Raw genomic sequence first — 26,140 nt, 5'->3', positions numbered from 1 at the left:
GATTTGTAGAAATGCAGCATTGCATCAGTGTCTCAGCAATGGATGCTCTGCAGTGACTGGGTGCCGTCAGAATGAGAGTCCAAACAGCTGATAAAAACATCACAATAAAAAAACTTTTCATTTCACAAGACAATAACTGATGGACTGGAGTGGTGTGGATTACTGTGATGTTTTTTTTTCAGCTGTTTGGACTCTTATTCTGGCGGCACCCATTCACTGCAGAGGATCCATTGGTGAGCAAGTGATGCAATGCTACATTTCTCCAAATCTGTTCTGATGAAGAAACAAACTCATCTACATCTTGGACGGCCTGAGGGGGAGTGAAGTTTCAACAAATTTTCATTTTTGGATGAACTATTTCTTTAAGTACACTACGTTACACCAATAAACACAGCATTAAGTGTATTAGATAATACACCTGCACCTGCAAGTGCTTACCTTTAGCACAGCGATGAAAGGCACAAAGTTCACCCTCTGTAATCCGTTTTTGTACAGATCTGTAAAACAAGATATTGTGCTCAAACAAACTGGAATTTGGAAGCGAAGAGATACTGAAAGAAACTGCACATTGTGTGATGGCTACGCTGAAAAAAAATTGTGCATGATTTATTTCAAATCAATTTTTACTCAGAAATTGCTAGTAAATGTCATATAAAAGTCTCAAAGAAAATGCAAGTAACACATTGAATTAAAGGGGTCACGACATGTTTTTATTTTATTATGTACCCTGAGGTGTAATTATAATATTACTAAAGTTTTTTTGGACAAAAACATTCAAAATTTAGTGATGTATGACCTTTTCCAACCTATTTCTTATCTTCTGACTGTTTTGGGGTGTTTTCCCTTTAAGAGGTCAGTCAGTGTAACCGCCCACTTTTATGATTGGCTAACACTTTTATGATTGGCCTATGCATTACCATTTTAAAGATAGTTTTTACATGAAATACGTTACTTACAGTTTGCGTCATCGTTGTTGGGTCCAGAACAGTTGGCATGGCCTGATCTTTGAGCAAAAGTATTTTGGCAAAGCCAGCATCATACTGCGATTTTTTTCTCAAAACAGTCAACGGTGAAATGTACTGAACACGCGCGTAAATTACCAGTGACGTGACTGGGACGTTCGCTAAAACTAAATTGAATCCATTTTTCTCAGACGTCTGGATCCTTCAACAGCGCATACAAACATGTTGTTTTTCCACAGCCAGGAACGGCACATCGTCTGCCTGGCATCGCAATCTTATTGTAAACAACTAATCCTTCAGACCCATGCGCTGTACATCGACTGAACACCTGTGGATGTGACAATGATGCGATGATGCAAAAATAGGTGTAGTTGTCTTGCTCTGGAGGCGGCCATATGCAAAGGACTGTGCCCAGGTGACATCACCTTGTCCCTCTGATCCAAAACGAGCCGTTTTCTGAGGGTTATTACATAAATGCTTTTTTATTGATGACATTTTAAGTTATGAAACTTGCAGGATGTATTAAGCATACAAAGACCTCTTCTGTGTCAAAAGATCAAGGGAAATTTGGTTTCTCATGTCATGACCCCTTTAAAAATGACATTTCTAAATAGAAAGGCTGACATTGTATTTTCTTGCAAAACATACTCCAATAATATTTGTGTTATTTACTTTGAAAAATCATTTTTTAAAGTGCTGCACAGTCACTGGTGGTGCATAATACAAAATGACATATGCATCACACCGAAGAAATGATTTTGCAAATATTGGGCTTTTCAAAGAGTCGGTTGATCTCTCAATTCGTATAAGCAACTGAGAAGTCAAACCCCCATACCCAAAAGAATGTGTATATTAAAAACTACATTCAGACTAGCTTAGCTGGATTCATTGATTCTTACCATCTGGAGGCCGGTTAGACGTGGCCACAACTACAACCCCATTCAAGAAGAGGTTCTCAAAGAGCTGCTTAAGAATCATGGCATCTGCAATGTCAGTGACCTAATGAACAGAGAAAGCAAAAGAAACCTTAAAAATCAATCCCGATTATTCTCTGGACCCCTTTGATTGTCACTGCATGGATTTGAAAGATAACTGAAGCAGATCCCAGTACGCTGAAGCGATCACAAAGCTTGATTAGATTTCAACTACACAATTACTAAGTAAAACATTCACCTGGAACTCATCAAAACACAGAAGGCAGGCCTCCTCACTGATTTCTTCAGCAACCGGTGCAATAGGATCGTACGCCTTCGCCATTTTACCCACTTTTCTCTTGGGCAAACTTTGCTTGAGCCGATGGATTCCTATATAAACATGAGTCTATCTGAGTAAAAGCAAATAATGGCATCTTTACTAATTTTCAAAAATACAAAAAAAAGGTGCGCACATTCCACAAACCCAAACAGGGCTCAGGTGCAGGACAAAGGAGACAAACTGAAGCAAAAAACAATGTCCACACACTGATATAACTGCTCCATAAAAAATTATTTATTACAATGGGTCGAAACGTTCGTGCCTGACGAAGACCTGTTGGTCGAAACGTTGCAATAAACATTTTTTTATGGAGCAGTTATATCAGTGTGCGGACATTATATTTGTTGTTTAACTTTACTAATTTTGGCATCTGTTTATAATTGATATACAGAACTTGCATTCCTATACGAGTAATTTTGGGGCTCATTTCAGTCACTCATTTTTGTTAAATAATGCATTTTGAGACAATTTCTGGCTTTAGCTTTGAAAACATTGAAGACAAACAGTGTCCATTTCAGACAACAATGAAAAATAATAGTCTGTTGGTGAGAAAATGTGTTGTGTCGGTGGTCTAATATTTACCAAATGAGGTTGTCACAAAATCAATTAAACTAATAGTTAAATACAGTAAAATAAATAAAAAAGCCAATTAATTAAAAATTACCAGAACCTAAGAATTATCAGTGCACAAACCTTAATAAAGGGTATATTTATAGCATCTTGTTCAAATCTGAAAAAAAATCATAATCATAAATTATAACAAACTTACGTTTATGTACATCCAACATGAATCCATGAAAATGGACCCTTTTTTTCTTCGCTGTCTCTACATGATCATAAAACATGTCCATAACCATAGTTTTCCCTGTGCCTGAGAGAAAATAAGCATTGATAACAGAACTGAGCAGTTTATTTCTATAACAGGGTCCTGTTCTTCGTACGTCGCTAACTCAGTTAGCTGGAATTGATTGTTGATGATTTGGCATGATCTTGGATTGGTTGGTTCTTCATCGTGAATATAAATAGCCTAATTGGGAATCATGTAAAGAATTAAAATAAAATAAAAAAGTGCAAATTTAATTTATCTATTATAACATTTATGTAGTTTTGTTCGCTTGGCTGTTCCCTTATAAAAGTCCAGAAATTGGTCAAGTTTTTCGTCAGGTGTCTTTTTTAATTATATTATGTCATTACGTTGTGGTCTTGCCGCCAGCCAATCGCTGCATTGCTGATCGTGGTTTCGAGTATTGATACACAGCCCCTTTTAAACCAACCCATGAACGCGCAGTTATCTCAGATAACTCAATCCAGCCATACTAATCATCAACAGGTGCGTTCAAAGAACCGAATTAGCCAGATCCTGATTAGCGCATTGATATCGTCTTGGATGTGACATTTCATCTCGGATGTAATAAGCGACGTACGAAGAACGGGCCCCAGGACAACAAAGTTTGACTGAGCCACAACATGATGCCACAGAACTTACCAACATCTCCATATATGTAATAACCTTTCGGTGGCTTTCTCTTGGAGAAGAACTGTTGTGGACGTAAAAGAAGTTTGAATATGTTAAAAGTGCATTTCAACATCAGCAGGGTATATTTTGGCTGCTTTAGGGCACACGATTTTGTGTGGTTTACCTTTGAGAAAAGCGTTGAGTGTTCGTTGCTGTACCCTCGAAGATCCTTTTGCATCTGATCCAGTGTTTCCAAAGCAGCTCTCTGCTGCAGATCTTCTCGTAACTGTCCATCTCGAATGAGACTGTTGTAATGTTCCAACGGTCCTCCAAAACTGTGGCTTGGAGAGGTTGTGGCACTGGGAACTTCAACAGTCTGAGACAACACACCTGTGGCAAGACCTGCAAGACAGAAAAGAGTTTCATGAGATTGAGATGAATGATGTTTCATGAGTGAATAAGAATACTTGTGTTGAACAAGATCAGCGTGATTGCACTTTATTCAACATGAACCTGCTATTGCTAGTTATTATTTGTAAGTACTGAAGGACCACTTTCAACTTTGCTCTTATTTAACACCTGTGTAATGGAAGACCGGGGCTAGTTGTCACAAAGGTTATATCTCACTAACTATAAAGAGTTGAGTTTTAACAAGGCTTGTTCTCTCTAGTGGTGATTTTATTTGTTGGTTTTAAACATCTAGATCAACAAAAAATTATGTAAATTATGTTCTACAAACTGAAATTACAATTTAATCACAATAGCTGTTGAACCACACTGACATACATTAAAGACAAGAGTCAAGTATATAAAAAATAAAGTAACGTTAGTTAAAGAAGACTACGAGAGTATATATACACCACGAAAGAGAAAAAGGAGATGAAAACCTGGCAAAGTATACCTTGAGACAAATACATTTATTTAACATGTCTCTTATTTATCCAGAGTCGAACATAACTGGGTGTTCTTGTCTTGTCAGAATGTCAGTGTCAAAGACGAATATAATGACATTTATCACATAAACATTCCTGTCATTCAAGTGTCATTGAAAGCCCTTACCTCTTTTAATACAGCTGACAATACCAGGCAAAGCTGAATTCAACAGAAGCTTATTTTTCACACAGAACTGAAGTCCAAGCGCCACCAAGGACGCTTTACCGGCTGCCATGATGATTCAAAATGCGGAAGCTTTATTAAAAGTGCGCCCTGAACAGTGGAGGTGGGCGTGGTCTCTGTAAAGGGAGACCACGAATATGACTCATGAATATTAATTACTTAGGTGTCTCTCCGCTCCAGTTAGCAAACAACGTCAGATTGACCTAATTTATATTCATGAGCTTAGCGTAATTTGCACGTCTTTAACGGACCGCTCTGTCGCATCCTGTCACTGTAAACTTAGGCGTTATTTTAATGATAAACTGCCCTGTCAATCATCTTGTCACAGTTAACATCCTCCACATTTAATTTAATTTAAATTCCTACCGTATTGGAGAGAAAAGAAGCAGGACTCTGATCTGCAAGCCATGGGTATTTATGCAGAGAACTCCGCTCATATTTTTGCATGATGATGCATTTAAAAGTTAATGGCCAAACGGATGTTTATAAAAGTTCACAATGTTGTTGCAGATGAAATATAATACAGATAACATTAAATAAATATTTTTACCAGGTTAATGTTGATTATTAGTAACAACCGTCGGTCGCGCACATCCGCCACGTTTGTAGTTTTTAACGCGTTTTATTCGTGTTTGTAGTTCTGAACCGAATCCTTAACCAAAGCGCAACGGATTTATTAACAATAAACAAAAAGAAAAAAACTTGGAAATTTACAAACTCACCAAATGAAATAATGAAGAGAGCACGAGTGTTGCCAAATCCAAAATAAATAAATAACAATAATTAAAACAAAATTCTTCTAACTAAAGCGTTCCGCAATAATTTCCTACAGGTTTTTAAATGATAGTTTTATTTTGAAAGTAAAATAAAGTCAGAGGTTAACATCACTTAAAGTGTTTCTTTGTTTGTTTGTTTGATTTTAATTTTGCAATACCTATGTTAGTCACACATAAATATTACAGAAACAATTTTTGACAGTATTCACTGGGGGGAAAAAAATATATATATAAAAAATGTCCACAAATATATTTTCTGAAATATATTTCAAAAAATAAATATATATTTTCTACCAATTCGCATTTCTACCAATTCTCCCAATTGCATTTATCCTGCTGTAAGATTGGAAATGTATTTTCTTGCCCCTCAAATACATTTTGGTATATGAAGGCTGAAACTAAAAAATTGCCTATATTCTAAATATATTACAAAAATATATTCTTCATTTCAAAAACTGAGCTTCACTGTTTACAACATATATTTAGCATATATTTAAAATATATTTTGGCCAGAAAATGTATGTATGTATATATGTATTTTGGGGGGAAATGGGAAATTCTGATGTGTATTCCTTAAAATTTGACAATTTTTAAGTTATTTATCTCCCTTTATAAAATGTGATTTAAACTTTTCATTGAAAAATATATTTCTTTATTCTTCTGGTAGTGACAATGCTGTTGAACTGATAATTAACTTTCTTATTCACAAGAACACATTTATTAACACTTTGCACAGATTTGAGTCTTTCTTGCTGAGATTTCCAATACTGTACAATCTCTTAAAATGTCTAAATAATAATACATTTCTTAAGGACTATGATACCATTCTTCCTGAGTGAGGTGTCCTTTGTTTACATGTTTGTATTTTTTCTTTCCTTTTCATCTTATGTTCTTTCCATTTCAATGCAGTGCTGTTTCTTCTTTGTTTCTTCAACTAATAATAACCATGTTAGTCTGATGTGTGCATCCGTGTAAAATCTTTCTATGTGTGGAAGGATTTGATAATGAGTAAGCCGGATGCTCTCATTAAATAATACAGTTACTGTTGACATATATAATGACAGCCAGCAGTCTAGCCATAATCCCATCTCCTCATCCTCCTAAAACAGTATATTAGCTTTATGGAAGAATGTTTTATGAACATGTGATGGGAAGCAGCCCAGGATCTGGATGCCTGTTTCCATGACAACAAGGAAAGGCTCGGCAACTGGGCAGCATCATGAACACTGAAACACATGCTTTGGCTTCATGACATGTTGTGGATGATGAGAGGAGCAACTCTACTGAAGGTTTCCTGAATGCTTTTGACATTATTTTTCACCATAGCCTGCTTTGCCCTTGACTGGAAGGTAAGGTGAGAAGGTTATCTTTGTTTTAGCCATGCTCGTTGTATCTGATTATGTATAGTGCTTTCATTCTGTGTCCATAGCTCCTTAATGCAGGCTCATGCTGAACAGCGTGAGGGAGATGGATGTTTAAGTGTGTGTATCCATGGCAAAAGCACTTGTCTTCTCCTGCACTCAATGCTTTATACTAATAAGAGGAGTGAACCTGTATGTGTGAAGTCTCAGGCTCCTATAGATCTAGACATGCAGTTTGGGGGAGGGTGAAGAATAATACATACATCTAAAGCAACTGGACAACAGTAGCTATAATTAACTGCCTTGCTAATGAAAGCTAATAAGAGTCTAAATATATTGTGGAAGAAAATCTTCTTCATAAAAATGATCATATTACATAGTGAGTGTTTGTCTCACTGTTTGTGTATAGCAACATTTAATCAACAAAAACTAAATAAAAAACAAAAGTCAAAAATCTATCTATCTATCTGTCTGTCTGTCTATCTATCTATCTGTCTGTCTGTCTGTCTGTCTGTCTGTCTATCTATCTATCTGTTTATATAATTAAAAAAGCCTGTTTTAGAACCATTTGGATTTTATTTTGTATTCTGACATTTTTATGAATGAAAAAAATCTAAATAATGATCATTATAAAAAATAATAAAAACATAAAAATAAATAATCATTATTAAAAAAATTTAAGGTTTTTCGAATATTGTGTTTTATAAGAAAATTCTATTTCAGTCATACTTTTTAGGATACTTTTATGCATAGAAAGTTCAAAAGAATAGCATTTAATTGAAATTGAAAAATTAATATTATGAATGTCTTCACTGTCACTGTTAACAAATTTAATGCATCCTTGCTGAAAAATGAATTGAAAAATAAAAGATTTTCTCACCTGATTAGATATTTATCCAAAATAATTTTTAATGTTCACAATTTCACATTTAATTAATTGTGTTACTTGCCATTTCTTTACAATTATTGGCCAAATTTACTAGCAATTTCTGAATGAAAATTGTTTCTAATTCTAATTGTTTCGAATTATTGTAAATTCTACACCAATTTTTCTCTAACATTTTTTATTACTGGAATGTGTTCATTTTTGAGTTTTTTTTTACCCCCAGAAATTTTTCAGTAAACATTTTCACTTATTTTTACACAGTAAAAATGTACTTTTAACTTTTATTTTATGAGATTCACCAACAAGCATCTTTCCAAGTAGGTCCGATTACAAACAAGTTGATGTTTATGATTCCCACACCCTTAAATCAATTAATTTCCATTACTTATTTGCTTGTGATTACTGCATATGCATTTTTTTTATGTCACTCTAGAAACTTCCAATACATTTTCCAGGCCTGTTAATTATGTCGTTTTCATAGGAACCACAGATGTCCTCCACTCCACAAAAATGTAGTTAGTAGCACATTTTGACAGAGTAAACCCTAATGGCCTGTAACCTGCCATGTCAATATTCTCTGTTTGTTGTCTATAGATCTAATGTGTGCTCTTGTGGATTCGGCACAAAGGCCAAACAACAGGAGTGAAATGCAATCAGCTTTATTGAGCAGCTCATTCTGATACCAGAGTGATACCGGGCCGCAAGCGCTTCATGAGGAGACCGACATGGATCTTTTAAATCACTTTCCTCAGTTTCTCCCTGCAATGCAGGTTACAAAGAAAGAGTGAGAACAGGATTTAAGGTTAGTCCTTCTAAAGACCATTCATGTCATCGTCTGTTCTGCTCAAAATGGATTTTCATGTAGCTACAGTGAATTCTATTATCTATTTATCACCTTGTTTCTATTCTAAAGCAGCTGCTGCATTCATCCATCACGTCTGTTATTGATTAAATGTCAGCTGACCCAGTGGAGCATCTTCTTTAGTTATAATTAGGTATTATGGCTGTATACTGAAAGCTTATGCTCCCATTGGCAGCTGAAGCCAGGAATGGTGATGTCACCTCCATAAGCACCATTCCTTTACCATCAGCTCAGTGCCGTCTATTTTAATAGAATGTTCTATTAAATGTTCTCAGAATGTTCTATTTCAAAATAACGTTCTATTTTAATTTGTTAAAAAAAAAAAACTTGCAGCATTTTGTTTCAGTTAATGAACTTAAATTCCACTCAGTTCACGAGTTGGTGTTTTATTGGAATTGAAAGTTGAATTGCAATGGCAGGAAGAGAAATTAACTGAATTTCAATTCTAAGAAATTCAACACCCACACAACAGCAGTGTTTCATTAGTCCAAAACAAGGTTTACAACAAAATGTAAAGAAACATGACTAATTATGTCTATTTATTCATACACTAACATTAAAAAGTTTGGGATCTTTAAGATGTTTTAATGTTTTTGAAAGAAGATCAAAATTAATTGATCAAAATTAAAATGTAATTTATTCCTGGGATGCAAAGCTAAATTTTCAGCATCATGGCGTGATGTCAGTCATGTGATCCGTCAGAAATCAGTCTAATATGTTGATTTGGTTCTCAAGAAACATTTCCTATTATTATTCATATTGAAAACAGTTGTTCTGCTTCATATTTTTATGGATTTATTTTTTTGGAATCTTTGATGAAGTTCAAAAGAACATCATTTATTTGAAATATAAAACTTTTGTAACTTTTGATCACTTTTGACCAATTTAATGCATCTTTCTTTTTTAACAGTACATTTTCACACCTGATTAGACATGTTTATCTAAAATAAATTAAATACTGTCAACACAATTAGTTGTGTAGTTAGGAGAAAACGTCTCAGGTTACTTATGTAACCATGGTTCCCTGAGTAGGGAACGAGACACTGCGTCCTCTGAAGCATACATTGAAAAATACACTCTACTTGCTTATAAAAATAAAATAAAAATCACCCAAATAAACTAAAGTAAAAGCTTTTTGAGATCTTGTGAGCGCACGCGTCTGATGCTGCTAAAAGTAAGTTACTAATGTCGAAATTTAGGGTTAATTATTGTAACTGAAAATCATATTTAGGTCAAAACTGTCAGTTTGTGAACTAAATCTGTAAAGGGTGATCTGTTTAAGCCCACTGAAATGATTGAATGCAGACACATCAACATCTGTGTCTCTATTTTAGGTAAAAAAAACAAACATTTTAACATAGGTTAAACCGAAACATTCTGGTCACTATGATTTAGCCATAGAACCAACCAAAAACATCATAGGTCCAGTAGGAAACTGTTATGCAGGAAGCTTGGTGAGAGAGAGGGTGGTTACAGAGGAATTAGGAAGGGGAAGAAAAGGGTAGATGTTACACCCCCTGAGGAAAAGAGTGGATACCTAAGTATTACTCTGATGCAGCCATTTCTCGCCCGCCGCCGATGAGCGCGAGAAGGAAAGCCCCTCTCTAAACTCATCGGCCAGGTCCACCTGAGATCCCCACGAGCTCATTCTCCTCTGTGCCTCAGCAGCAGCAGGTCCTGAACCGCAGGAAGCAGATGGCTGCCCCTCTTTACTCGAAAAGAGAGACAAACGAGAACGGAGCTTTTTCATTGGAAAACGCTCGCAGTGCACGCAGATTGCCCCCTCGAGGACATCGCGTGCGTGCTCTTCGCCCAAACAAACAACGCATAGATCGTGTGAGTCATCGGGTGTCAAATAGCGATGACACGGATGCACACACCTTCTAAACGCTCTGCTAGTGCTCGCCATAATGAAATAGAGATAGCTCTTACTTTTTCCTTGGAAATGCACGCTTCAAACAGAACAGTTAATGAAGACGAAGAAGAGAATGATGTGTGCTCCCGGCGCCTATTTATACTATAGTCGCACCGGTCGTGACGTCATGGCTGTCGCCGGCCAACGAGTTGGTGTTTTTTCAATGTATGCTTCAGACACGGGTCACGACGAGGCGTTCCCCATAGCGACCCCTAGAGGACGCAGTTCGAAGTTCCCATGAAAGGGAACATCTGGTAGAGTTTCTTTCCCTCAAGTGTTAATAACATAATAAATGAAGCATGTGTTTCTCATTAAAATGATAAAAAAAAAATACTGTTCTGTGGTTCTAAATCTTTTCTCTCTTCTGTGGAGCAAAGATATTCTGAAAGGCAATGAGGTCAAAACAACATGTGAATCCACTGACAGAATATAGAAAGTTATGTGAAATGACATGAATGAATTAGTGAATGTGCTGATGTTAACGTGGTACTTGATCTTTGACACACATGATCTTTAAGGTGTTTCCCATGTAATTCATCATTCAAGAACGGTATACGTCACTAAACTTGATTCCTCTTGACTTCACTAAACCCAGATGAGTCACCGGATCCTGAGGATCATTCGGCACCGCCGTCATATTCAGTGCACCCCAGTGATTCACTCACGTCCGTCCTGCGGGTTTCACCCAGTCACTGATGATGCTGCAGCCCTTCGACCCGCATCACTGCTCACAAAACATCACAGCAGGTAAGAAGGGAAAGCCTGCTTCATCTGTACCAAGAAGAGAAGCATAAATGGTCAGAAAATGGGCCGTGTTACATCAGAAGGTAAGATGACGTCATTCCTTCCCTTTTTTCTCAGAATGTTTAAATCCACAGAATGCCAGACCTCCACAGAGTCCACATGACCAGTGGATGATGTCTGGTTCATCATGCTCATAAGTAAGTGTTTAGAAAGCATTTATAGCTTTTACTGCATGCATAAGATATTTAACTTTTTAAAAATTTAATGTTTTTTTTTTCCCTCACAGGAAACTGATGGCAATGTTTTGCATTTGAGGACTGATATAAACAACATCAAATAATTGGGACTGAAACAGGAATCTGAAGTTCTGCTGTCACACTGAGAGAAAATTTCACATATTTGTTGACTTGTTGTTTCTGACTTAATTATGAATTGCTGTTTAACCCTTTAACTGTCACCCGTCCCCTCTGTGGGACGCCTAAGTTTACTTCACTATATTACAATTAAATCCTAATCTAATCATGACAAACTATATATCGTTGGAAAGGTCTAAGACTCCTAAATAGATATTTTACCAATGTTTTTGTTAAAAATTATGTAGGAAAAGTAATAGATTAATCTATGACAAGAGTGCACCTCAGAAATCTACATCATAACAGGAGTTCTGACCTTTGTCAAAAAAAGTCTTCTTTGTTGCCTTTTTATCACACTTTAGAAATCATCAGAAATTATATATCAATTGAAAACTTTAAATCTCAAAATTAATCCTTTGAAACCCATTTTAAAATCAAACATTGCATTACCATGAAAATGGTACATCAATATCATGTTACAAAATGTTTTCGTTCATGAATTATAAAAATGTAAGTTTGGATCGTGCACTTTCACGTCTATGTTCAAAAATGTGAGTGACAGTTAAAGTGTTAAAAAAACATGTTGGTATACAAAATATGATTATGGAAAGTAGTTCAACAACAGCATTTATTCGGCTTTGGAAAGATACACAATGCTGAAAATGAATGGTCTGTCAACTGTGAAACATTTTTGGTTAAAGATGTTCTGCTTTGCCAGAGAAATCACTATTATAAGTTCTCATAATGTGATGAATTGCTTATGCTTCTCAGTTGCAAGTCGCCTTGGATAAAGCATCTGCTAAATGTTTGAATGTAAAATGTTGAACCAAAAAAATATTATTTATAATTTATATGAAACTCTCAGTTTATTTATCGAAAGCACAATACCTAAAACATAGTATATAAACATTAAAAACCTTTGATAAATGAAAACTTTCACCAGAGTAAACATTTGGTCCACATATTATTATTACTTTGAAATGCATTAGTCATTCTGCATTAGTCATTTTAAAGATGTCACTAGAGTTATTTAGCATGTTACAGTATCTGACATTTCCTTAAAGGGACAGATGTGGTTACCATTAACCTTCATGGAAAAGAGCAGCTTGGACGTTCAGCTAGGAAACTCCTGTTTTGTTTCACACAAAAAATGTTTGGAGCAACATGAGAGTGAGTAAATGACTAACAAAACAGAGGGAGGCCTCCAGTTTCCACTAAAATTGACTTGAAAGACTGAAGCCAATTAAAATTAATGTGAGCAAAATTATATATACAACAGTTTTCCAACCGCTTAATTGGCTGGTGCAGCTGTTGAGTTCAAGATTCAAAAAGGAAGCAGACCATGTTTGCAAGTGATTAAAGAAATCATTCTTTATCTTCAAAATGATGCCATTTAAAACAACATCTCTTCTAAAAATCACTAGAAAATCTTTTCATGAGCTAAAAGCCTCATTTAGGTTTTTAACCCTCATATTCATGTCTTTCTTTTTAATGTAAACATTAACACTATTTGCACTACAAACCAGTATGTTTATAGCCTAGTTATAAAGAGAGAACAAATTAAAATAATATGATAATAAATACCAATTTGTACTATCAAGCAGCATAACGACCTGTTTTGTACTAAAAATGGCATCGGAAGCAGTGTGCATTCAGGTTTAAAATGATCGCACCCGCTCATACCTTAAAAATAAAGTGGATAAATTAACATTTCAAACACCCATGAAAATATTAGAGGTCTCTGAAACATACAGAAATGCATCTGAAGGTTCTCCGAGTGAACCAAACAATTTACCAGCTGTTTCCTTTCATTTCTTTGACTGAATTTTCTGCAGTGTTTTGCTGGACTCGAACTGACCCAAAATTGAATAACGCTATTGGATAAGTCACATTTCTGTTTGAACAACTTAAAACTGACATTTAATGTATTTGGAAACAATGTCTTAAAGTAAAAACTTGAAAGAAGTGCAGTTGTTTAGGATATACGTTTTTCGGTTGTTTCTTTTTCACCCCTGACATGTTTGGTTATAGCATTTGTACAAAATGTTTGGTTCTCAATTAAAATAGTTGTAAAAATCCTGTAAAGCGCACGCTTTAGTGAAGAATACTAAAACAGAAGAATACTGTCTTCTGGAGTTTAACTGTCAGATGAACATATTTCAAGAGAATGGAAGTTATGGAAGCCCGTTTCCGCCACTGAATAAAAAATAAAAGAGGTAATTGCGACTTTTTATCTTACAATTCTGACTTTTTTTTCTCAGAATTGCGTGATACAAACTCAATTCTGAGAACATATCAGTCTTTTTTCTATATCTCGCAATTCTGACTTTATAACACGCAATTGCGAGTTAAAGTCCAATTTTGAGGGGGGGAAAAGACTGATATGTTCTCAGAATTGCGAGTTTATATCTCATAATTCTGACTTTATAACTCGCAATTGCGAGTTTATATCTCACAATTGCGAGAAAAAAAGTCAGAATTGCGAGTTTTTATCTCGCAATTATGACTTTATAGCTCGCAATTGTGAGTTTATATCATGCATACATAAAAACGAAAACTCGTGGTACTGATATGCAAAAATGGACTTTGGTGTGTATATGCTACGCGATGGGTAGGTTTAGGGTTGTGGGGTAGATGCGTATCATATGTACGGGAAAACTGCGTATCATATGCACGCCAACAAATTTCGTATCATATGCACGCCAAACACATGCGTATCATATGCACGCCAAAGTCCATTTTTGCGTATCAATACCACGAGTTTTCGTTTTTATTTGGCGTACTATTTATACGACTTTCATGAGACCAGGCTCATTCTGAGACAAAAAGTCAGAATTCTGACTTTATATCTCGCAATTCTGTCTTGTGAGATATAAACTCGCAATTGCGAGTTATAAAGTCAGAATTGCGAGATATAAAGTCAGAATTCTGACTTTTTTTCTCAGAATGAGATAAAAAGTCGCAATGACCTTTTTTTTTATTTTTTATTCAGTGGCGGAAACGGGCTTCCATAGGAAGTAAAGGAGGTTGATAATAAAAAAAAAACGTTATTATTCCCTCACATATCGCATTGGAGTCTCTGGGAACCCAAAGATACAGAACATAGAGAATTTGCAATAGGTAATAAAGATCGTTCACCAACAGATTTGCATGTAAAGCATGCATACGATGGTTAATATAGTGTTTACTGACATGAGCTCCCTAAGAGCAGGGTTGCAAGCATACAATTTGCGCAAACGCACGCGAGGAGCAGCAGTGTGGTGGTGATGCTCGCTGCATGCCGCATGTCTTGCGTCGCATAGCGCACACACACAGACGGAAGCGGGCTCGTGTCAGCTGGAATCACCTTTACACATTATTTGACGTTCAGTAAACGCGACGAATCCGAGGAATTTGGGTTCGACACACGCGAAACCGGACGGCTTGCGAGCACCAGCGCATTTCCATCAGCCTCTAACGCGTTACTTGAAGGTGAGAGGCGATGCATGCATGCATATGCAGCCGTGAGACATTTATGCGCGTCGCAGTCATGCGTTTCTTTTTTTTTTTGTGCTTTTGCCATTTAATGCAGCGAAACGATGGGTGAAGTCAATGGGTGAACGTGTGAATGAATGAATGCATGCATGAGTGACTGAATGAAAACGTTCACTCGAATGCATTATTAGTACGTGGCCTGATTTGAGCACTTTGCGCAGGTTAAGGGTGTATTAGGCTTTCATTAAAACTGTGATGCATTTGACAGCCAATGATACAATTGCAACAAAAGCTCACTGGTTGCTTGTTACTCTCTATTTGCTCAGAGACGAACCTTTGGTGTTGTGTAATGAATTTGAGAGATGCACTGATGTTTCTCAGCCTCACTTGAGAGATTTTTGATGTGATTTGAGCGCAGTGCAATGCACAGGCAAAAGGGACTGCGTCGTTTCTCTGCGGGCTCTGTCGGAATGGACCAAATTCACATTGGTGCATCACTAAAACACATTAAAATGATCAGTTGGGATGTGAAATGTTAGTAGGGTCCGTTATATGTATATGCAAATCTATTCTGCCCATATTCTGTCACGTCAAAAGGCTCGTGATGTATAAATGGCATCTAAAGCGAACGCACTGATGGCCACACTGCTCTTCAACATATCTTCGTCATTAAGTCCAATAATTCCTCCGTTTAAGATCACAGATCGTTATTCTGCATTGCTTCCCAGTGGTTTCCCTTCTCAAGGTCATTCGTTCAGCCATTGGTGCTTGAAAAAGCCTCAGCACTATTACATAAGAGTGACATGAGATTGGATGGTGGGTAATAATTCCTGACGGTCTTTAATTAAAGCCGCATTCTTATCAAATGTGTTCGAGGCTGCTCTGTTTTTCACGCTCACATTTGATGCAGGAGAGGCTGCAAACACAGACAGACGCTCCACATGGAAATAAAAAGCTCCTCTCCAACCCCTCCCCGTTTGTAGCCTATTTTACCTGATGCCCATTTACACACAAACTCTCGTGCCTTTGGTCAGCACAACACAGCCAGGCTGCTTGCAACAATCTGATCACAATTGACAACGTGTTCTTAATTTTTCATTTAGTAGGCTACTTTGTGTGCATTATGGGGCTAGTTGTAAATATACATTTGCATTCATATTTTAAATAATTTAATATGCATGACATCATGTTGCTCCTTCTTTATCTACCTTGTTTTGCAATGTGGAGTAAGCTATTTTCTGTGAATATGAGAGATTTCCAAATCGTTAGTCGCAAATAATGTTCTTAGAACTGACAGAATGTGGAATCACCACTTCTGTTTATTGTCCATCGGCTCAGATATTGGCTGATGCAATAATTTCAATTTCATATTTAAAAGTAACCAAATATTGGCATGCAGTTGCCCTAAATGACAATGCACTTTTCATTATAACTAATTTTTTTTTTTTTTCCAAAAGGTTTTCTTGCAATTGGGTCCTGGACTTACTGACTAATAAAAAACAAGTTATCATTATTAAAAATCTACATTGTCAAGATCAAGTTGACATTGCCAAGATATAGAGTCATTTCTAAAATCTTCAGACAGCCTTGTCAATGCACACATTTTCTAATAATTTGGGTGATTTTTAAAAATAAATGTTCTGATTATAATAAGTGCTATTTCAGCATTTGTGTACTCTGAAAAAACATGTTGTGTAGAAACAATTATCACTCAAAAATCGCTAGTAAATTTCACAAATGATTACAAATCAACACAAGTAAACATTCAATTAAATAAGAAATTTTGAAGTAGAAAAATGTAAATAGTATTTTTGTTATTAACAATTTCAAAAAATATTTTTACAGTGTACTTACTATTTGCTATTATTGTATTATGCATATATCAGCCAACCTGCTCCTTAGATACCAATAGGTTTACCAATACGCTGTTTTTAATGGCTGATGCTGATACAGATTATTAAAATGTGTGATCAACCACGAATTAAACAACATGATTTCATGACAGTTTATGTTGTTGCTCCATTTTTGGATCAATGTCTCTAGATGGATTAAAATTCAACTCAGATTCTCATTTCAGGAGAAGAGCAGCAGTCAGAAAATAACTGTAAAGATGCTGTATCCATTAACAGTTTGCATCTCTTATTAGAGCACCACTACAACTACATTGGAGAACTTTCTATCACCATGTTATTTCTTTCTTTCTCCATATCACCATATTATTTCTTTCTTTCTTTCTCATGCAGTAATCATGGGAAAACAGAACAGCAAACTGACCCCTGAGGTGATGGAGGACCTTGTGAAGAACACAGAGTTTAATGAACATGAGCTCAAGCAATGGTACAAGGGCTTCCTGAAAGACTGTCCCAGCGGTCGACTAAACCTGGATGAGTTCCAGCAGCTCTATGTTAAGGTGAGAGACTAGTCAAGCATTTTCTAAGTCAAACATCACTATTACTAGAGCTCATACTCTGGGCTTTTACTAAGTTTTAAAGGGATAGTTCCCCCAAAAATGAATTTTCTGTCATTATTTACTCACCCTCATGTTACTCCAAACCTGTTTGACTTTCTTCTGTTGAACAAAAATTGGATGAATGAAGCATTTTTTTTTTCAGTGTATAATGGGCTGCAATGTTGTTTTGTATGTCAACATTTTTTTAATTTTTGCTTTTTGTGTTCTGCAGAAGACAGAAAGTCATACAGGTGTGAAATGACATGAGGTTGAGTAAATTATGACAGAATTTTCAATTCTGGATGGACTATCACGTGTCATGTTGAGATATGTGTCAGTCCTTAATTAGAATTTTTCACCATTTTGACTGAAGCCTGTTAACACCTGTAAAACATCTGTAAAAAAAAACAAAAACCTGGCAACCATTCAGAACACCCTTGCAACTAGTAAGTTTGAAATACCATGAAATTCAACTTTAAGGATTATTGAAAATAACCATGCAAGTTTTGAAAAAAATATGGATTTAATAAAAGGATAAAAAAAGAAGAGGGCTAAAAAGGAAAGTGAGTGGCATCGTATGTTTAACGTGAGACGGTAGGGTTACACATTTTACTGGAGCGAAGCACAAACTACAGTCAAAGCGGCCGTCTGTGAAATGTTATTCATAGAACGAATGTGACGCAGTGAGATGTGAGGGCCTCAGTGAAAACACACTGTTAGATGTACTTCTACCCACTGCGCAGTGCCCACTTATTTTTTAATGAATTGCCATGGAATGAACCTGAAGCAAAGAACAGAACCTGCTGTGGCTGCTGTAGAAAATTCAGACATGAAAATCAATAAGCGTTCACAAATCCCTCTTAAAGGAACAGTTCACTCAAAAATTAAAACGCCGTCATTAATTACTAACTTTCATACCAATCCAGAGCCACATGTGGGCAGACGCTAAGCAGAACTTTGTAAGCTTCAAAAAGGACTGAATAGCATCATAAAAGCAGTTGTACGTTATGTGATATACAGTATACCAAGTCATCAAGTTGATATTCACTAATAATCTTGTACTGCAGCTGAGAGGAAGATTTTTGGTGATCAGAAGAAAGGCGATGCAAAGACTGTGTTTTTCCACAACTTGGCACTGTACAGCATCCTAATGTCTTTGGAGCATCTTTATTGTTTGATTTCTGCGTAGACCTGCGTTTGCCTCTCTCGTTATTTACAGTACATGCGTGAATCGGTGGGCGGAGCTAAACAGGAAGTGCTGTCGAAGCAGGCGTTGATCTTTTTCTGCGGAGGCGGGGTTTAGCCACACTATTACGTCATAAAGTGGAACATTCCAAAACCTGTCATTTTGGCAGATTGGCTTCAATATAAGCTGATTTTAGACTAAAGAGAAAGGTTTGAGTTCTGAAACTTACAGGATGTTTTTATAGTGCAATGACCTTGTATATGTCAAAAGATCAAGAGAATTTTAATTTCTCAGTTCATGGCCCCTTCAAGCTTTAAAATTTAGTGAAAGATTGAGACCATCAGTATTATTTAAAGCTAAACATTTACAAACTAATTAACAGACTGAAATCTAATTTTTCCCCCCCCTTGCAGTTCTTCCCTTATGGTGACGCATCGAAGTTTGCACAGCATGCATTCAGGACCTTTGATAAGAATAGTGACGGTACTATTGACTTCAGAGAGTTCATCTGCGCCCTGTCCATCACGTCCCGGGGAAGCTTCGAGCAGAAGCTCAACTGGGCCTTCAACATGTATGACCTGGATGGAGACGGCAAGATCACTCGAGTGGAGATGTTGGAGATTATAGAGGTACAGAAAATCGGTTTATTTGCATGAAACCAATGCCAGTGGATGAATCGGTTTAAAAAAAATAACAAAATATATACATATAAAATAATAAATAAATATATACAATTAATAAAAATTGCATAATGCTTAACAAGGTTGGAGATTCGTCCTAATTTTATTCTATTATGCCTTTAATTTCAATAAATTGGAAAAACTATTTGTATGATCATATCTAATAGTTCTCATAACAAAATAAAATGCCTCTAATGCTGTAATAAAGGTGAAGCTGATTTATTTTCTACTTATTTTATACATGTCTGCAATTTCTGCAATCAAAATTTAGGACATGTCCAAACAGAAGCCCTGTGATTTTGATATGAAAGCATAAATAAATACAAAAAATGAAAACATGTCAGAATGAATAAAAAGGTTGGAGATTCATCCTAAATTAGTGTGTTTATTTGCAATAGATTGAAGAAAATTATTTGCATGATAATATCTAATAGTTCTCAAAACAAAATAAAATGCCTCCAATGCTTTGAAGCTGATTTATATATGTATTAGTACATATATACAGAGAACAGAGACGCTGTGAATTTTGATATTTGAGCAATAAATATTAAATAATGAATACAATTAATAAAAATATGTCAGAATATTTTTTAACTAATTTTGGCCGATAGCCGATGCCGATACCAATATATTTCCTTTTGTTTGGATACAACACCAAGTCTCTCCTGTACAGAGATTATAAACTAATTATTTTTAATTTTGGTTAGCTTTTAACAAAAACTTACTTTTGAGAATGAAATAAACAATGAAGTTATTTTATAATGAGAGTACATTGAAAGCTTTGAAAATAACTATAAAGCAACTATAAAGCAATCCTTAATATTTTATTTGAATATTTAACATTTGTAGTTTTCATAATCTGTTTAAAAAAAAAACATATTACACATTAATGGATAAATCTGTATATGTATATATATGTAATATATAAATTATTTAATTTACAAGTGTCTTGTTTGTGATTTTTATTCATGTAAGCTATACCTTCTGACCTTTAAATCAAACCATACTCGTGTTTTTATGACATCAATTACTGCTTCATTTAATCAGAAACACAATCTTAATGTTATTTGTGTATTTTACTTTCATTTTATTACAAGTAGGCCAACAGCGCCCCCTAAGTAAATAAAAGCCTTGCCGGACGGGCATTAGGGCCCGGGGGAGGCGTTGCATGCACTAGTGACTGCTGACTCTATTGCACACCGGACACGCCATTCTGAACGTGCATTCTCAAATTAAATGCTCAAAACAGTGAATCTAATCATCATTCAGGAAAAAGTTTGCGTCAAGAATGACCACACTGCTGACGTGATCTTATCGCTATTGCACCCTGAGCACATGTGAGTTACTCATCTTATTGGCAAGGCATATCGGCATAATTTTTCATATCGGCCAGATTCCGATATTTGCATTTTAAGCCATTATCGGCCGATTCCGATACCGTTCCGATAATTTCGTGCATCCCTAATTATATCTAATAGTTCTCTTAACACAAAAGGCTACAAATGCTTTAAGGGTGAAGCTGATTAATTTTCTACTCATTTTATTTATTGCAATTTTGCAACTGCTATTTTATTATTTATTTTAGGACGTCTAAACAGAGACACTGTAATTTTGATATTTGAGCAATAAATATGAAATAAATAAATACAATAAATAAAAATATGTCAGAATGAGTAACAAGGTTGCAGATTCCTCCTTATTTAGCACTTTTATTTATTGATTATTTTAGTTTGATATCTAATTGTTTAAAGGTGAGGTGTGTGACGTCTGCACCACTAGTGGCATCGAACAGAATTGCGATCTGTATGTTTGAATGACTCAACGGGCCTGGACATAATTTGCTTGGTGATGCTAGTGGCGCAGAAATCAGACACTTCAACTTCATTTAAAATTAACATGTATCATATTTATGGAAAGTGCCAATGGCAAAATGGGGAAAAAAAAATTAGAATTTCAGTGAGAATACTGGCAATCTTAACGCCTCCTCGTGTCATTAAAGCCGAGTCTTTTCTCTTCTTTGTGTGAAGGCTATTTATAAAATGGTGGGCACCGTGATAATGATGAAGATGAACGAGGACGGTCTGACACCAGAGCAGAGAGTGGATCGGATCTTCAGCAAGATGGATAAAAACAACGACGACCAGATCTCACTAGACGAGTTCAAAGAAGCCGCCAAGAGCGACCCGTCCATCGTACTGCTCTTGCAGTGCGACATGCAGAAGTGAGGCTGCGCATGCTAGCATGCTCCGGACTGAGCCAGTTATCCGTTTCCGCTCTCATTTCCACAAGAGTAACATGTTTGGACTACTTTTAAATGAACGTTCTTCTTGTGATCGAACAACTAGTATGCATGAGAATGTTAACTGCTAAAGAGTTTAGAGTATATCCGTTTAATTTCCAACATGCAACAATGTGAGACGTGTAAATCAAACGAGTCACGCATCCATCGTCAGTGAAGTGCTCCGCCGTATTTCATTTCTAGCCGCAATACTTCCGATCACACACACTACGTTTACTGCTGTACTTCACGCAGTAGTATGGGAACCGAAACGCATCACACTAAATGTTACGATGAAATGTTGAACTTCAATACTCGAAATTAAGGAGGGCGGAGAGGTTTATGCAGCCCTCCTTCCAAATGTGCTTGTACTTAAGAATATAAATGTAAGTTATTTGCATGCATGTCCTAAGTGTAAAAACCTACTCTCTCTTCATTTCGGCAACCTTGACGAATAATACAAGGAAGGCCTTATATAAATGATAGTATCAATAACAATACTAATGTGTGAGATTTACATTTGTTACTCATCTATCCATTAGATGTCCTCCCTCGGGTGCATGTTTCCTCTTAAAGACGTACGATGTGTGTGGTAAAAGCTTTCTGTAAGGCACACGTTCCAGCCCCGCCACCATCATTATTTGCATCTGCTGGTTTCACCATATTTTGCACTGACACGAGAACGTAATAGCCAGTATAACCAGTCTAAAACCAACGTTTCTTTTTCTTAATGTTAAAAGACCACCGCTGACATTGTTCTTATTGTGTTACACTTTTTTTACTTTGCGCAGTATCATCGTCATATGCATGAATGGTTGCCTGTGAATTCGTTTTAGTAATAATACAGAAAGGGCAATATAACATTTTAAGATAATTTCCCCTGGAGGGTGTTTAGTAATGGATCCGCTTCCCCTGGTATTATAACAAAACCTTATCCTAAATGGGTTTGGTACACGTTTACTCTTAGTGTGCTGCATTTTCATTCAACCGTTTTTTGTAAAACAGCATTTCTACTCCAATACCCATGGTTTTTAGCTGCATCCCTCAGAAGCAACAATTACTTCTGGTACCCTAGTTATTTTATTCTGTACATTTTGTAACCTCCGTATGTTATGTTCTCCTGAGACTTAAAAAATATGGCATCCCAGATCTCCCGCTTTCACATCCTGTGACACTCAGGATGGCGTCAATTGGAGGAGAACAGGCACATCTTTGTAAAATGCAACTGCCCAATAAATAGTGTATATGTTTGCCCTGTAAATATTTGTACCTAATACGGTGAAGCCAAATTGAAGCAGTCATTTAATTGTGTGATATGAGGTTTGTGTTTTATTTGTGGCATGTCTTCAACTCGGTATGTAACAGTTGCACTGACGACATTGTGATTAAAATCAATAAACTATCTATGGGTTGTTTTCAGAACGCAGGTGCTTGGTCGTGTGTGAGCACAAATCAGATGGTTAACAAGATCTAGGAACAGCATTGTGGTTTATTACAGAGGATGCTGGTTTAAACTGACAAATACTAACTCTGAACATACTGAAACTGTCATGAGCAGGTGCTAATGGTTGGAAACTGAAAAAGGAATATTTTACCAAAAATGAAAAGTCACTCACCCTCGGGACATCCAAGATGTAGATGAGTTTGTTTCATCAGAACAGATTTGGTTAAATGTAGCACTGCATCACTTGCTCACCAATGGATGCTCTGCAGTGAATGGGTGCCGTCAGAATGAGAGTCCAAACAGCTGATAAAAACATCACAATAATCCACAAGTAATCCACACCACTCCAGTCCATCAGTTAATGTCTTGTGAAGTGAAAAGCTGTGTGCTTGTAATAAATGAGTCCATCATTAAGGTGTTTTAGGTTCAAACCCGTCACTTCTGGTCAAAATACGAGTCCATAATCCATAATAATGCTTCCTCCAGTGAAAAAGTCCATCCCCTGTTGTCCTCTCATGTCAAAATCCACCCACATATTTGTTTAGAACTGTTTGGGCTTTTAAATTGTGCTTGATCTGTGCATATTTCTCTCCTGATTAAGACGAAACAACTTTTTTACTAAAGAAAGCATTATTACAGTATGTAAAGAGGACTCGTATTTTAGCTGAAGCTAAGTTTGAAGTTAAAAACCTCTTAATAACGTATTTGTTTCTTAAAAACACACAGCTTTTCACTTTGCAACTGTTAACTGATGGACTGGAGTGGTGTGGATTACTTGTGGATTATTGTGATGTTTTTATCAGCTGTTTGGACTCATTCTGACGGCACCCATTCACTGCAGAGCATCCATTGGTGAGCAAGTGATGCAATGCTACATTTCTCCAAATCTGTTCTGATGAACAAACAAACTCATCTACATATTGGATGGCCTGAAGGAGAGTACACTTCCAGCAAATTTTCATTTTTGGGTTAACTATTCCTTGAGCCTCCTTCTTTTTTTTTCATAAAAGACCAGATGAACTTTGGATGAAATGGCGTGGACTTCACTTCACAATCACACAAATTATGCGAACGCTTTGCAGAGGAACTAGAACCATAAAACTTGTTTAAAAATAAATAAAAGCAAACACATAAACTGTACAAACATATAAACTTTACACACTTTCAGTACAGTCTCTCCAGGCAATGTCTGTACCTAACGCACATCTCACACCTCCTCCGCTTCTCTCTCTGGATCCTGAAGCTGGTGGATCGTAATAAGGGCACTTTTAGGCAGATGGCTGAAAGATACCGCAAAGAAACATTAACATTTATATACAAAAACATTATATTAACTCTATAATTCAGTGCTGTGCAAGGAGACAGTGTTTTGGATCTCTAATTGACTTAACACCTTAACAAATGAGACCCTGGGCAAAAATCGACATTTCAAAGAAAATGTTCTCATTATGGGACTCAAATCAAATTATGCATTTGATTACCTAATGACTGCAAACTAATTAACTAAGCACTAGTTCAGCAAGCCATTAAGAAACCTGCTTTAGGGTTTGTGGTCTACAAACTGTTTGCATTTCCTGCCTGAATAACTGCGATTATGAAGACAGGAAAAGCTGATAATGAATGAACACTGTTACTCAGATACATATAGCATCTCACAAAAACTTTCAAGAATCGGTCATATTTCAGCACTGAATCACAAATATATATATATGATAACTTTTGTTGTACTGAATTTAAATTTATGTAGATTTGCATTAAAAAAAAGAAAGGAAATCTACAGTATGTGTCCAGAAAGGATGGTTTTATTACTGTATTATATGAATGAAAATCTGATGAAAAATATCTTTAATTTTTGACAAACTGCAGCCTCTGATGGTCCTAAAAACAAGCATCATCCATTAAAGTCTTTTTGGTATGATGATATTCATACTGAAGTTCTCATTTTTAAACACCCATGATTTGTACCTGTCTTAAACTCTCTTTAATGGGTTTGAATTCATTTAAAGAATTGTGTAACTTTCAAACAAAGATTAGAAAGCTGCGGATGGAGAAGATGATTTTCATTAACTTTTCATGGGGTGTAATACCAACCAGACATGTTTTGGAGTGAGATTCACCTTATAATGCTTAATAACTTTTATTTACCTGGTGGACTGAGGGGTGATGAAGATGAACTGTCGCACATGCTGACGTTCTGAAAGTGCCACAAGCATGTTCATTGAAATGCTGCGATTATGCATGTCCTTAAAAATACAAAAGAGCTTTATTAAACATATGAAATACTTACATGTCAAATAATAAAGGGGTCATTGGATGCCCATTTTCCACAAGTTGATATGATTCTTTAGGGTCTTAATGAAAAGTCTGTAACATAGTTTGGTTAAAATTTCTCAATGGTAGTGTAAAAAACACCTTTTTTTACCCTGTCAAAAACAGCTCTTTTCAGATCAAGCCGTTTTGTAGCATTTTCCTTTAAATGTTAATGAGCTCTGCTGACCCCGCCCCTCTCTTCCGAGCCGCTCTCTGAGGGACGGTTTACTTTAGCCGCATTTATCGTAAAACTTGCTAATTAGCACATTATTAGGAAAGGCGATTTGCAAAGATTCATTAAAAAAACCTTATACTCGCTTCTTTCTGTAGGTGAAGCTGGATCACGAATGATTCGCGCGAATATAGATGCATTTATGTAGATCGGGGGCTCATTCTCTTCAAAAAACAAACATAACCCACTGCGTCTTCAGCGGCTCAGATGTCGGGAGTAAAGAACGACTGCTATGTTCATTATTACATCCAACAACAGAACACCTCAATCGCTTAGGAGTCATTCTTGTCTACATCTGCTCCAGCGTGAAACAATGGCGGACTGATCTGATGACAGCTCACTCAGGGCGGGTCTAAGGTAAGAAACGCCACTGTCAATCAAACTATCGTGGGAGGGGCCTGT

At 36.2% G+C, this 26,140-nt stretch overlaps 3 protein-coding genes across 3 annotated transcripts in view; 1 reads left to right on the top strand and 2 right to left on the bottom strand.

The window, feature by feature from the left end:
* afg1la (AFG1 like ATPase a) overlaps positions 1–4,866 on the bottom strand; it is a 13,013-nt gene extending 8,147 nt beyond the window's left edge. Inside the window, exons 1-7 of the mRNA XM_016491665.1 lie at positions 4,732–4,866; positions 3,857–4,074; positions 3,703–3,754; positions 2,986–3,087; positions 2,136–2,266; positions 1,862–1,961; positions 439–497 (exon numbers count right to left, since the gene is read on the bottom strand). Of these exons, the coding sequence (XP_016347151.1) occupies positions 439–497; positions 1,862–1,961; positions 2,136–2,266; positions 2,986–3,087; positions 3,703–3,754; positions 3,857–4,074; positions 4,732–4,840 (771 nt within the window). The 5' untranslated portion in view covers positions 4,841–4,866. The remainder of the gene's footprint in view (positions 1–438; positions 498–1,861; positions 1,962–2,135; positions 2,267–2,985; positions 3,088–3,702; positions 3,755–3,856; positions 4,075–4,731) is intronic.
* Positions 4,867–11,284: 6,418 nt separating this feature from the next.
* Positions 11,285–26,140, bottom strand: part of smc6 (structural maintenance of chromosomes 6) — a 27,068-nt gene continuing 12,212 nt past the window's right edge. Inside the window, exons 26-28 of the mRNA XM_016491640.1 lie at positions 25,342–25,439; positions 24,392–24,476; positions 11,285–11,359 (exon numbers count right to left, since the gene is read on the bottom strand). Coding sequence (XP_016347126.1) covers positions 24,404–24,476; positions 25,342–25,439 — 171 coding nt within the window. The 3' untranslated portion in view covers positions 11,285–11,359; positions 24,392–24,403. The remainder of the gene's footprint in view (positions 11,360–24,391; positions 24,477–25,341; positions 25,440–26,140) is intronic.
* vsnl1b (visinin-like 1b) lies at positions 14,901–23,171 on the top strand. The gene is made up of 4 exons (XM_016491652.1): positions 14,901–15,156; positions 17,403–17,569; positions 19,208–19,423; positions 21,502–23,171. The coding sequence occupies exons 2-4, from the start codon at positions 17,408–17,410 to the stop codon at positions 21,697–21,699; spliced, it is 576 nt and encodes a 191-aa protein (XP_016347138.1). The 5' UTR covers positions 14,901–15,156; positions 17,403–17,407; the 3' UTR covers positions 21,700–23,171.

The sequence above is a fragment of the Sinocyclocheilus anshuiensis genome, unplaced genomic scaffold (genome assembly GCF_001515605.1).
Source record: "Sinocyclocheilus anshuiensis isolate Anshui unplaced genomic scaffold, SAMN03320099.WGS_v1.1 scaffold261, whole genome shotgun sequence".
Lineage (NCBI taxonomy): Eukaryota > Metazoa > Chordata > Actinopteri > Cypriniformes > Cyprinidae > Sinocyclocheilus > Sinocyclocheilus anshuiensis.
Note: the sequence above shows the minus strand (reverse complement) of the source record. Positions and strands in the feature narration are given on the sequence as shown.

What these genes read in the sequence shown, in the direction of transcription:
- vsnl1b (XM_016491652.1), top strand. Translation starts at nt 17,408, where the DNA reads ATGGGAAAACAGAACAGCAAACTGACCCCTGAGGTGATGGAGGACCTT. An exon ending in TCCAGCAGCTCTATGTTAAG is followed by an intron (nt 17,570 to 19,207) that starts GTGAGAGACTAG and finishes CCCCCCTTGCAG; the next exon opens with TTCTTCCCTTATGGTGACGC. An exon ending in AGATGTTGGAGATTATAGAG is followed by an intron (nt 19,424 to 21,501) that starts GTACAGAAAATC and finishes CTTTGTGTGAAG; the next exon opens with GCTATTTATAAAATGGTGGG.